We start from the raw sequence: 14438 nt of genomic DNA, 5'->3' as shown, positions 1-14438 counted from the left end.
ATCTTACACCAGCCCGCCCTTCTGCCATTATGAGAAAAGACCGTGACCAGAGCGTGTTGTTTGTAAACCGGCTGCTGGAGACAAAGCGCAGCACGCGCTGCTCGGTTAGAACATAAATCGCGGATCATCCTCGAGGAGCATTGATGTCTATCTCATCCAGTGCGCATCTAAAGTGCACTGGTAGTGTTAAAAAGTGTACTATTCTGGAAGCTACTTTCCGTTAAGGTTAAGATATATACAACTGGACTGCTCAAATATAGCGTGACTCACCAGGGATGTAGTCTAGCCTATGTGTGCCATTCTAACTTGTGTAACGTTTAGACATTGTTTCAAAGTTGTAAAACTATATATATATATATGAGCGGCTGAACATTGGGCAACACAAGCCAGGTCAACAAAGTTATCTAAATAAAAATGTCCTCGACTCTCAGCTCCCCATCGCCGAACAACAGCAGCCTTTTCACTGCGAGCTACGAGAGGACGGACCTCACAGATGCGCAAAGACACATAAGCATGCTTCTCTTCGGCTTGTGCGTTGCCATCGCCGCCGCTACCTTCGTGGGAGGTGTGTATTCTCTCATCTTTTTCATCCAGATGAGGTGGAAAACCATCCTGTGGCTCATCGTGGCTTCAATGTCCGTGGACGACCTGCTCAGCGTAATACCTCTCTCCCTCTTCATGCTCCTCCAGTGGGAGAGAGATGGAGAGGGAGGGTCGGTGACCATATGCACGTTATCGGGACTTCTCTATGTGTTCCAAGGACTCTCCAGCAATATGAAGGCTTGCCTTATCGCAGCATACACCTTCTACGTTACTAAGCGAGAAAGAAGTCCTCGGCCGTTAAGCGTGATGTGGGCGATAGCCGGGGTGTGGGTAGTCAGCCTGGCCGTCAGTGTACTACCCCTGTGTGGCTGGGGGAGTTTCACCCCGGTCTCTCTAGGCTGTTTCCCAGACAGCCACAGCTTTTACGTTCTGCTCCTTTTCTCTTTGTACTCCTTGTGTTTCTGCGGATTGGTCTTATTCTTCGTTCCTCTCACCTACCAGCTACTGTGTTCCAGGGAGCCACAGAGGACGTTCTACCCGAGCTACTTGGATATCGCCAGAGATCTGAGAGGGGACGGGTCTGCGCCTCTCTGCGACCTCCCGTCCTTCTCTCGGGATAGCTTGGACAGAAGTTTCAGTGCCTACAACGAGCTGTTTCCAGTTGGGTCGGGGAAAGGGCTAGGGGTACGGGGCACAGTGGAAACATATACCTGCCCAACCCCTACCTCTGACGGTGTACTGAGGGATGGAACCAACAGTAACTGGGAATCCCCGGTGTTCTTTGCACAAAAGCGCTTCTCCATGATCCTAGCGGTAGTGAGAGTTGTCTTGTGGATGCCGATGATGGTGAGTGGCCTAGAGATGGACAAATGTGTAGATTAATAAATATCAAATCGTATGTATGCTTTTATAACAAATAGGGTTTAAACTAGGTATATTACATTGTATACAGTGTATTTCCTGCAATGCCACATTGAATAGGCTTTATGCCTAATCTATAAACATGTAGGGTAAGGTGGGGTAACTACCCCCCATAAGAACGCTATCCAATTGCAGACACAAAAAAGCCCCCATGGGGTAACTTGACCCCTGGAGATTAGTGTCTTAAAACCTATTTAATGAATTTTGTTTAGCATTTTTTTGTAATTAAACTTAAAAGCTAGAGACTAGTAGGTAGGCTATCTTATTTTAATTGAGTAAATGTAATATTGAAACAAAATGGAATTGCACATCTCACTGTTAATATCCTCACTATAGCTAGGTTAGCATTCAATTGTGACAGATTTTCATGTGAATATTCTACAATCTGCATCCCTGTGGAACGATTGTGACACCTTGTTGAGTCCACGCCCCAACAAATTGAAGCTGTGCTGAGGGCAAAGGGGGGTTGAAACTCCATATTATAAAGGTATTCCTAATGTTTTACACACTCGGTGTACATTACGTTTTCTCAATGACGAGATATTAGAACAACTTTAACTCAGAATCATTTTGTTGTAGTGATTTTTTTGTTGGTCTGTTGATGAGTCAGATGCATTTTAGTTGAACAAAGTGGTTTTTGTGAGAATTACAAAGGGGGTGGGTGGTGGGGCAGCTACCTCACATTACCTGATGATATAACCTAATGGTGCGTTTGATTCATGAAGTAGAGGCCATATGGGTTTAAGTACGTGCTGTTTCATCCACAGACGGCGGTGCTCGTGCGTCATGCTGTGAACGAGCACAGTCCGTCCCTGGAGGCGGTGGGAACGGTGAGCTTCTTCCTGACCCTGCTGGCGCCTGTCGTCACGCCGGTGTTCATGCTCTCCGAGCGCTGGATCCACCTTCCGTGCGGCTGCTTCATCAACTGCCCGCGGGACACAGAGCGTGAGCCCACCGGTAGGCTATGATGCCCTCTGATTGTAAAGGGCCAGTGAGCTGAAAAACATATGGGTGCAAACCAGAGGTTTCTCTAAAGTCAAATCAAATCCAATTTATTTATATAGCCCTTAGTACATCAGCTGATATCTCAAAGTGCTGTACAGAAGCCCAGCCTAAAACCCCAAACAACAAGCAATGCAGGTGTAGAAGCACGGTGGCTAGGAAAAACTCCCTAGAAAGGCCAAAACCTAGGAAGAAACCTAGAGAGGAACCAGGCTATGAGGGGTGGCCAGTCATCTTCTGGCTGTGCCGGGTGGAGATTATAACAGAACATGGCCAAGATGTTAAAATGTTCATAAATTACCAGCATGGTCGAATAATAATAAGGCAGAACAGTTGAAACTGGAGCAGCAGCATGGCCAGGTGGACTGGGGACAGCAAGGAGTCATCATGTCAGGTAGTCCTGGGGCATGGTCCTAGGGCTCAGGTCCTCTGAGAGAGAGAAAGATAGAGAGAAGGAGATAATTAGAGAACGCACACTTAGATTCACACAGGACACCGAATACGACAGGAGAAGTACTCCAGATATAACAAACTGACCCTAGCCCCCGACACATAAACTACTGCAGCATAAATACTGGAGGCTGAGACAGGAGGGGTCAGGAGACACTGTGGACCCATCCGAGGATGGGACAGGGCCAAAAAGCAACGTAACATTTTAACAAAGCCTATATGCCTATGAGAATAAAACGTCCAGTATTATTCCCCTTAACATACAGTATAGGCCTACACATTAAACACATTTACACGGACACCAATTGTTACAATAAAACAATATTTGTGTCTGAAACACATAAGCCTACATCACTGTCGTTTAAACAATTCAATGTAATATAAATGTAATATGCATAGATTGTTTTTGTTTGTTGCAAAAGTCACTACATTTAATAATGTTCTTCCCACAGCAAAGAAGAGGTTTGAGTTTAACCTCTCCTTCCAACAAGGATACGGAATATACAAGTTATCCCACGCAACCAAACCCCACCACAGCCCGTCCGTTGAGAAGTCTTCCTATCAAAACCTCTTCAACTTCACAGAAAACCAACTTGCTGTGCTGGACAGCTCTGGCGTCGCGAGCCTGCAGGCCGAGCTTGAGTTCATGACCCCACGTGAAGTAGACAGCTCCTCACTGCATGAGCATGGCGAGCTGCTTCTCGAGGCTGAGGCAGGTGGGGGAGAGGCCCTCGCGCTGGCAGACTGCCTCCAGTTTCCTCACGATAACCACGGAGACCAGGACAGCTTCTTCTGTGGATCCAGCTCCCGGGACTGCGAGGACCTCAACCTCACTGACACGTCGTCAGTGTTCGAGGGAACGGAACGGAGACTGTCGCATGTAGAGTGCAGAAAAATGGAGCTGACGGACTGGGAGTGGTGTAGGAGTAAATCAGAGAGGACCCCCAGACAGGTAGCTAACCTCCCAACGTTTCCCTAATAGGCTAACATAAACTAACTTTTAGGACCTTAAAACTCAATTCTGGACCTCAAAGCCAGTTTGACTGCATTTTTCTTTATTGTTCCCCTCTAATCAGAGACTGATTTAAACGAGGGACACCAGATGTGTGCAATTAATTATCAGGTAGAACAGAAAACCAGCAGGCTCCGGATCTCGTAGGGTCAGAGTTGAATACATCTTCTTTAGACCAAACCAACCAGTGGCGCATATTTAGAAAGGAATATGTCTCAGGGCTAGACAAAAGGCTAGCTAGGTAAAGACATGTTTACACCAAGGCTGCGTCACATTGACCTGTATAGCCTGACCCAGTGTTTATTCGTCCTGGTCCTGGGAACCCAAAGGCACATTTTAGTTTTACACAGCTGATTCAAATGATCAACTTATCATCAAGCTTTAGATTTAAATCAGGTGTTTGTGGTGCTGCGGCAAATATTTAAAATGTACACCCCTCTGTGTCTCCAGGACCAGAATTAAGAAGCACTGTTATCATATAGACCTAGTGTCCCTCGTTGTATAACCGTCATATGATATAATCCTCCAATATGTCCCTTGTTGTGGAGCCATCATAGGATATAATCCTCCAATATGTCCCTTGTTGTGGAGCCATCATATGATATTACCCTCCAATATGTCCCTTGTTGTGGAGCCATCATAGGATATAATCCTCCAATATGTCCCTTGTTGTGGAGCCATCATGATATTACCCTCCAATATGTCCCTTTTTGTGGAGCCATCATAAGATATTACCCTCCAATATGTCCCTTGTTGTGGAGCCATCATAGGATATAATCCTCCAATATGTCCCTTGTTGTGGAGCCATCCTATGATATTACCCTCCAATATGTCCCTTGCTGTTTTTTGGTATTTCTTGGTGTTTTATTAGGATCCCCATTAGCTGTTGCAAAGGCAGCAGGTTCTCTTCCTGTGGTCCAACACAAAACATGAGACATGAAGTAATACAGAGCATTAATAGACAAGAACAGCTAAAGGACAGTACTACGTAATAATAAAAAGAAAATTGTACACATAGCCTAAATGTCAATGCATACACACAAACTATCTAGGTCAAATAGGGGAGAGGTGTTGTGCCGTGAGGTGTTGCTTTATCTGTTTTTGTAAACCAGGTTTGCTGTGTATTTGAGCAATATGAGATGGAACGGAGTTCCATGCAGTAATGGCTCTATATAATACTGTATGCTTTCTTGAATTTGTTCTGGATTTGGGGTTTGTGAAAAGCCCCCTGGTGGCATGGATGGTGGGGTAAGTGTGTGTGTGTGTTAGAGCTGTGTGTATGTTGACTGTGCAAACAATTTGGGATTTTCAACACATTGTGTGATGCAGTCAGTCTCTCCTTAACTCTTAGCCAAGAGAGACTGGCATGCATAGTATTTATATCAATCCTCTGATTACAATGAAGAGCAAGAGGTGCCACTCTGTTCTGGACCAGCTGCAGCTTAACTAGATCTCCCCTTGCAGCACTGAACCACCACGACTGGACAATAATCAAGATAAGATGTATTTTATTATTTTATTTTTTTCACTTTTATTTAACCAGGTAGGCTAGTTGAGAACAAGTTCTCATTTGCAACTGCGACCTGGCCAAGATAAAGCATAGCAGTGTGAACAGACAACACAGAGTTACACATGGAGTAAACAATTAACAAGTCAATAACACAGTAGAATCAAAGGGGAGTCTATATACAATGTGTGCAAAAGGCATGAGGAGGTAGGGGAATAATTACAATATTGCAGATTAACACTGGAGTGATAAATGATCAGATGATCATGTACAGGTATAAATATTGGTGTGCAAAAGAGCAGAAAAGTAAATAAATAAAAACTGTGGGGATGAGGTAGGTGAAAATTGGTGGGCTATTTACCAATAGATTATGTACAGCTGCAGCGATCGGTTAGCTGCTCAGATAGCTGATGTTTGAAGTTGGTGAGGGAGATAAAAGTCTCCAACTTCAGCGATTTTTGCAATTCGTTCCAGTCACAGGCAGCAGAGTACTGGAACGAAAGGCGGCCAAATGAGGTGTTGGCTTTAGGGATGATCAGTGAGATACACCTGCTGGAGCGCGTGCTACGGATGGGTGTTGCCATCGTGACCAGTGAACTGAGATAAGGCGGGGCTTTACCTAGCATGGCCTTGTAGATGACCTGGAGTCAGTGGGTCTGGCGACGAATATGTAGCGAGGGCCAGCCGACTAGACAAGTCGCAGTGGTGGGTAGTATAAGGTGCTTTAGTGACAAAACGGATGGCACTGTGATAAACTGCATCCAGTTTGCTGAGTAGAGTGTTGGAAGCGATTTTGTAGATGACATCGCCGAAGTCGAGGATCGGTAGGATAGTCAGTTTTACTAGGGTAAGCTTGGCAGCATGAGTGAAGGAGGCTTTGTTGCGGAATAGAAAGCTGACTCTTGATTTGATTTTCGATTGGAGATGTTTGATATGGGTCTGGAAGGAGAGTTTGCAGTCTAGCCAGACACCTAGGTACTTATAGGTGTCCACATATTCAAGGTCGGAACCATCCAGTGTGGTGATGCTAGTCGGGCATGCGGGTGCAGGCAGCGATCGGTTGAAAAGCATGCATTTGGTTTTACTAGCGTTTAAGAGCAGTTGGAGGCATTGAAGCTCGTTTGGAGGTTAGATAGCACAGTGTCCAATGACGGGCCGAAAGTATATAGAATGGTGTCGTCTGCGTAAAGGTGGATCAGGGAATCGCCCGCAGCAAGAGCAACATCATTGATAAATACGGAGAAAAGAGTCGGCCCGAGAATTGAACCCTGTGGCACCCCCATAGAGACTGCCAGAGGACCGGACAGCATGCCCTCCGATTTGACACACTGAACTCTGTCTGCAAAGTAATTGGTGAACCAGGCAAGGCAGTCATCCGAAAAACCGAGGCTACTGAGTCTGCCGATAAGAATCTGGTGATTGACAGAGTCGAAAGCCTTGGCAAGGTCGATGAAGACGGCTGCACAGTACTGTCTTTTATCGATGGCGGTTATGATGTCGTTTAGTACCTTGAGTGTGGCTGAGGTGCACCCGTGACCGGCTCGGAAACCAGATTGCATAGCGGAGAAGGTACGGTGGGTTTCGAGATGGTCAGTGACCTGTTTGTTGACTTGGCTTTCGAAGACCTTAGATAGGCAGGGCAGAATGGATATAGGTCTGTAACAGTTTGGGTCCAGGGTGTCTCCCCCTTTGAAGAGGGGGATGACTGCAGCAGCTTTCCAATCCTTGGGGATCTCAGACGATATGAAAGAGAGGTTGAACAGGCTGGTAATAGGGGTTGCGACAATGGCGGCGGATAGTTTCAGAAATAGAGGGTCCAGATTGTCAAGCACAGCTGATTTATACGGGTCCAGGTTTTGCAGCTCTTTCAGAACATCTGTTATCTGGATTGATAAAACTAGAGCCTGCAGAACTTGCTTTTTGGAGTGTGGTGTCAAAAAAGCGGAGCATCTCTTTATTACAGACAGACCTCCCCCCATCTTTACAACTATTGAATCTATATGTTTTGACCATGATAGTTTACAATTTAAGGCAACACCAAGTAATTTAGTCTCCTCAACTTGTTCAACAGCCACACCATTCATTACCAGATTCAGCTGAGGTCTAGATCTTAGGGAATGATTTGTAACAAATGCAATGCTCTTAGTTTTAGAGATGTTCAGGACCAGTTTATTTCTGGCCGCCCATTCCATAACAGACTGCAACTCTTTGTTAATGTCAAGTGTCAGTGTGCAGCGGGTAGGATGGAGTCAGGCGCAGGACACAGAACTGAGTAAAAACGTACTTTACTCGGAAAATCACAAACTTATTCCATACAGGGAAAAATATTCCAGCTCGACACAAAAGAGCGACCACTTAACAAAGCACAAACACGCACAAAACCATGTGGGAACCAGTGGGTTAAATAGGGATTCAATCATAACGTAATGGAAACCAGGTGTGTACAATCAAGACAAAACAAATGGAAAAAGAAACAGATCAGCGGTGGCTAGAAAGCCGGTGACGTCGACCGCCGAACGCCGCCCGAACAAGGAGAGGCACCAACTTCGGCAGAAGTCGTGACAGTTAAGGGTTACAGTAACTTCATTAGCTGTGGTTGCTTATGCGCATATGGTTGAATCATCAGCATACATGGACACGCATGCTTTGTTTAATGCCAGTGTCAGGTTATTGGTAAAAATAGAAAAGAGTAGAGGGCCGAGACAGCTGCCGTGAGGTACACCCCACTTTACATGTTTGACATTAGAGAAACATCCATTAAAGAAAACACTTTGAGTTCTGTTAGATAGATAGCTCTGAATCCACGATATGGCAGAGGTTGAAAGGCCATAACACATACATTTTCTCAACAACAATACAGCTCCCACAATCTTCTTATCAATTTCTTTCAACCAATCATCAGTCATTTGTGTCAGTGTAGTACATGTTAGAGGTTGACCGATTAATCAGAATGGCCGATTAATTAGGGCCGATTTCAAGATTTCATAAAAATCGGTAATCTGAATTTTTGGACACAGATTTTGGCCGATTACACTCCACGAGGAGACTTCGTGGCAGGTTGACTAACTGTTACTCAGTGCAGCAAGAGGCCAAGGTAAGTTTCTAGCCAGCATTAAACTTATCTAATAAAAACAATAAATCGTAACATAATCACTAGTTAACTACACATGGTTGATGATATTACTAGTTTATCTAGCTTGTTCTGTGTTGCAAATAATCAATGTGGTGCCTGTTCATTTATAATCGAATCACAGCCTACTTCGCCAAACGGGTGATGATTTAACAAGCGCATTCGCGGAAAAAAAGCACTGTTGCTGCACCAATGTGTACCTAACCATAAACATCAATGCCTTTCTTAAAATCAATACACAAGTATATATTTTTAAACCTGCATATTTAGTTAATATTGCCTGCTAACATGAATTTATTTTAACTAAGGAAATTGTGTCACGTCTCTTGCGTTCTGTGCAAGCAGAGTCAGGGTATATGCAGCAGTTTGGGCCGCCTGGCTCATTGTGAACTGTGTGAAGACCATTTCTTCCTAACAAAGACCGTAATTAAATAGCCAGAATTGTACATAATTATGACATAACATTGAAGGTTGTGCAATGTAACAGCAATATTTAGACTTAGGGATGCCACCCGATAGATAAAATACCGAACGGTTCCGTATTTCATTCAAAGAATAAACGTTTTGTTTTCGAGATGGTAGTTTACGGATTTGACCATATTAATGACCTAAGGCTCGTATTTCTGTGTGTTATTATATTATAATTAAGTCGATGATTTGATATTTGTTAAAGCAGTCTGACTGAGGCAGCAGCAGGCTCGTAAGCATTCATTCAATCAGCACTTTCCTGCATTTGACAGCGGCTCTTCGCTGTGCTTCTAGTATTGTGCTGTTTATGACTTCAAGCCTATCAACTCCCGAGATTAGGCCGGTAATACTATAGTTCCTATAAGAACATCCAATAGTCAAAGGTATATGAAATACAAATGGTATAGAATTAAATAGTCCTATAATTCCTATAATAACTACAACCTAAAACTTCTTACCTGGGCCTTAACAGCTTTCATATGTTCTCATGTTCTAAGCAAGGAACTGAAACGTTCGCTTTTTTACATGGCACATATTGCACTTTTACTTTCTTCTCCAACACTTTATTTTTGCATTATTTAAACCAAATTGAACATGTTTCATTATTTATTTGAGACTAAATTGATTTTATTAATGTATTATATTAAGTTAAAATCAAAGTGTTCATTCAGTATTGTTGTAATTGTCATTATTACAAATATATATAAAAATGAATCGGTATCAGCTTTTTTTGGTCCTCAAATAATCGGCACTGTTGAAAAATCATAATCATAACCTCTAGTACATGTAGAGTGCCCTTCTCTATATGCATGTTGAAAGTCTTGTTAATTTGTTTACAGAGAAATAGCATTGTATTTGGTCAAACACAATTTTTTAACAATAATTTTTCCACCTCTCTCACACTAACTTGACAGAATTCAAGTTTCCAATGCTTTTCTTTCATTATTTGTTTTTTTTTATGCTCGAATATGATGGCTCGCTGTTCGTTGTTGGCATTTCCTGCCTACGTCTGCCCACTTTGCCAATGAAGTAATCATTAAAATAATTAGCAACATCAAATGGTTTTGTGATGAATAAGCCATCTGATTCAACGAAAGATGAAGTTGAATTTGTCTTTCTGCCCATAAGTTTCATTTAAAGTTTCATCCAAAGTTTTTTTCCATGATTATTTATATCATTGATCTTGGCATCATAATACAATTTCTTATTTTTTTTGGAGCTTAGTCACAATTTATCAATTTGCAGTCAGCCAGTCAGATGTGCAGTCAGACTTACCTCATCTCTTTCAACCATACAGAATTCCTCATCAATCCGTGGAGCCTTAACAGTTCTAACAGTCAGTTTTAAACCACATTTGATTTAGTCACGTACACGTGTTTTAACAGATGTTATTGCAGGTGAGCAATGTCAGAGTAGCTGTAATGATTCTCCTCCTCCAATGGGTACGGATACAGCTTTAGAACAAAGTTATACAGTATTAGGTAAAATGTGATCGATACATGTGGATGATCTTGTTCCTGTAGTGTTTGTAAACACCCTGGTAGGTTGATTAATAACCTGAACCAGATTACAGGCACTGGTTACAGTAAGAAGCTTCCTGTTGAGTGGGTTTATTAATAACCTGAACCAGATTACAGGCACTGGTTACAGTAAGAAGCTTCCTGTTGAGTGGGTTTATTAATAACCTGAACCAGATTACAGGCACTGGTTACAGTAAGAAGCTTCCTGTTGAGTGGGTTTATTAATAACCTGAACCAGATTACAGGCACTGGTTACAGTAAGAAGCTTCCTGTTGAGTGGGTTTATTAATAACCTGAACCAGATTACAGGCACTGGTTACAGTAAGAAGCTTCCTGTTGAGTGGGTTTATTAATAACCTGAACCAGATTACAGGCACTGGTTACAGTAAGAAGCTTCCTGTTGAGTGGGTTTATTAATAACCTGAACCAGATTACAGGCACTGGTTACAGTAAGAAGCTTCCTGTTGAGTGGGTTTATTAATAACCTGAACCAGATTACAGGCACTGGTTACAGTAAGAAGCTTCCTGTTGAGTGGGTTTATTAATAACCTGAACCAGATTACAGGCACTGGTTACAGTAAGAAGCTTCCTGTTGAGTGGGTTTATTAATAACCTGAACCAGATTACAGGCACTGGTTACAGTAAGAAGCTTCCTGTTGAGTGGGTTTATTAATAACCTGAACCAGATTACAGGCACTGGTTACAGTAAGAAGCTTCCTGTTGAGTGGGTTTATTAATAACCTGAACCAGATTACAGGCACTGGTTACAGTAAGAAGCTTCCTGTTGAGTGGGTTTATTAATAACCTGAACCAGATTACAGGCACTGGTTACAGTAAGAAGCTTCCTGTTGAGTGGGTTTATTAATAACCTGAACCAGATTACAGGCACTGGTTACAGTAAGAAGCTTCGTCTTGAGCGGACATGCTTAAATGAAAACCAGTCAATATTCAGGTCCCCAAGAAAGTAGACCTCTCTGAAGTCTATGAAATGCTTAGTAGTTGGTGTGTGTGTGTGTGTGTGTGGTGGACTTGTGCTTGCATTGAATTGCCAGTCATTGGACAGAGTCACATTACAGTCATGTTATTAGTAGTTGGTGTGTGTGTGTGTGTGTGGTGGACTTGTGCTTGCATTGAATTGCCAGTCATTGGACAGAGTCACATTACAGTCATGTTATTAGTAGTTGGTGTGTGTGTGTGTGTGTGGTGGACTTGTGCTTGCATTGAATTGCCAGTCATTGGACAGAGTCACATTACAGTCATGTTATTAGTAGTTGGTGTGTGTGTGTGTGTGTGGTGGACTTGTGCTTGCATTGAATTGCCAGTCATTGGACAGAGTCACATTACAGTCATGTTATTTGCTTTCATTTGAACCACAGTTATCCAGATTCATGTCAGTAATCAAAGCATCAATCAATGGCTAAAATCATTTCAGGGAATTATCCCTGACCTTACACCCCCCACATTACACGAACATGACAACAGGAGATACCTGTAGGCCTACATGTAAATGACACTATGTTGTCTTGCTGTCCTTCCTGTCTTAGTTAACCACTTACAGTACAGAATAGTAGAGTCGTACTCTGTATTTGACCGTTGTGGTTTTAGGAATCCTCATTTTATTCAGATATAAACCCTATGATTCTAAAGTCTCACTTCTCACGATAAGCCTTACATCTAAACCAAGGTGTTTAATGTAGCACCATGAAATCCATTAACACTCTTTGTGAACTCTGAGTCTAATTCAGATTCCGTTCTGTAGATAGTGTCTTCGGTCTATTTCCAGGCCTGATGTGAGCAGCTACAGTGTAAGGTGTGAAGGAGGTTTGGCCATATGTTAATAACAAGTCCACAGCTGTAGGGATGTAGACTATACAGTCTCTCCACTGCTGCAGGCAACGGAGAAAGAGGTGTTTTTCATCCCCGTTTGAGACCACTCACTCAGTCCCCGATCTCAAAGACACGCACATTCCCACTCACACACACACCTGTACACGTGCTTACATGCATGTGTGTGAGTTGTACCTGTTCTGGTAATGGGTTTCTGACACTAACTGATAGTGGACTGAATGAGATGACAGCCAGGAGAAATCAGACTGAGTGACATTGAGCTGACAGCCAGGAGAAATCAGACTGAATGACATTGAGATGACAGACAGGAGAAATCAGACTGAATAATATTGAGATGACAGACAGGAGAAATCAGACTGAGTGACATTGAGATGACAGACAGGAGAAATCAGACTGAATGATATTGAGCTGACAGACAGGAGAAATCAGACTGAGTGACATTGAGCTGACAGACAGGAGAAATCAGACTGAGTGACATTGAGCTGACAGACAGGAGAAATCAGACTGAGTGACATTGAGCTGACAGACAGGAGAAATCAGACTAAATGATATTGAGCTGACAGCCAGGAGAAATCAGACTAAATGATATTGAGCTGACAGCCAGGAGAAATCAGACTGAATGATATTGAGCTGACAGCCAGGAGAAATCAGACTGAATGATATTGAGCTGACAGCCAGACCTCTGGCCTCTTCATGCAATGGATTTTGAGAAGGAGGCAAGTAGAGTGGGTACGAGGAATCAAGGAAATGCAATTGAGATTCTCCTCATGTATAAACCAACCCTACTGATGTTCAGCTGCAGTAAAATACCGGTGTCATGGATTGCAAAGTCAGGTGACTAGTTACCCTACACTATACATAGATGCAGTTTCAGTGACGATTGAGCAAACATCATAGTCCAATTCTATCTGCCCCACAGTAGCCTGTCTTTACAACATACTGTACCCTATACTGTCTACCTTCTGTTTTACAACATACTGTACCCTATACTGTCTACCTTCTGTTTTACAACATACTGTACCCTATACTGTCTACACAACATACTGTACCCTATACTGTCTACCTTCTGTTTTACAACATACTGTACCCTATACTATACTGTCTACCTTCTGTTTTACAACATACTGTACCCTATACTGTCTACCTTCTGTTTTACAACATACTGTACCCTATACTGTCTACCTTCTGTTTTACAACATACTGTACCCTATACTGTCTACCTTCTGTTTTACAACATACTGTACCCTATACTGTCTACCTTCTGTTTTACAACATACTGTACCCTATACTGTCTACCTTCTGTTTTACAACATACTGTACCCTATACTGTCTACCTTCTGTTTTACAACATACTGTACCCTGTCTACTTTCTGTTTTACAACATACTGTCTACCTCTACTGTTTTACAACATACTGTACCCTATACTGTCTACTTTCTGTTTTACAACATACTGTACCCTATACTGTCTACCTTCTGTTTTACAACATACTGTACCCTATACTGTCTACTTTCTGTTTTACAACATACTGTACCCTATACTGTCTACTTTCTGTTTTACAACATACTGTACCCTACTGTCTACTTTCTGTTTTACAACATACTGTACCCTATACAACATACTGTACCCTATACTGTCTACTTTCTGTTTTACAACATACTGTACCCTATACTGTCTACTTTCTGTTTTACAATGTACTGAAACCTACACTGACTACTTTCTGTTTTTACAACAAACTATATCCTACACTTTCTATTTTACACCATACTATATTCTACACTTTCTATTTTACAACATGCAGTACCCTATATGTTCTACTTTCTATTTTACAACATACTATATCCTACACCTTCTATTTTACAACATACTATATCCTACACCTTCTATTTTACAACATACTATATCCTACACCTTCTATTTTACAACATACTATATCCTAGACTTTCTATTTTAAAACATACTATATCCTACACCTTCTATTTTACAACATACTATATCCTACACTTTCTTTCTTTTAGAAAAGTCTGCTTTTCTCCAA

The 14438-nt window shown here is 42.2% G+C and overlaps 1 protein-coding gene across 1 annotated transcript in view; it reads left to right on the top strand.

Annotated features, from left to right (window-relative positions):
- Positions 1-336: 336 nt before the first annotated feature.
- LOC123993847 (probable G-protein coupled receptor 149) overlaps positions 337-14438 on the top strand; it is a 24349-nt gene continuing 10247 nt past the window's right edge. The window contains exons 1-3 of the mRNA XM_046296311.1: positions 337-1389; positions 2232-2421; positions 3369-3868. Coding sequence (XP_046152267.1) covers positions 415-1389; positions 2232-2421; positions 3369-3868 — 1665 coding nt within the window. The 5' untranslated portion in view covers positions 337-414. The remainder of the gene's footprint in view (positions 1390-2231; positions 2422-3368; positions 3869-14438) is intronic.

The sequence above is a fragment of the Oncorhynchus gorbuscha genome, linkage group LG13 (genome assembly GCF_021184085.1).
Source record: "Oncorhynchus gorbuscha isolate QuinsamMale2020 ecotype Even-year linkage group LG13, OgorEven_v1.0, whole genome shotgun sequence".
NCBI lineage: Eukaryota > Metazoa > Chordata > Actinopteri > Salmoniformes > Salmonidae > Oncorhynchus > Oncorhynchus gorbuscha.
The sequence above is the reverse complement of the archived record's forward strand: the minus strand, read 5'-3'. Positions and strand labels throughout refer to the sequence as shown.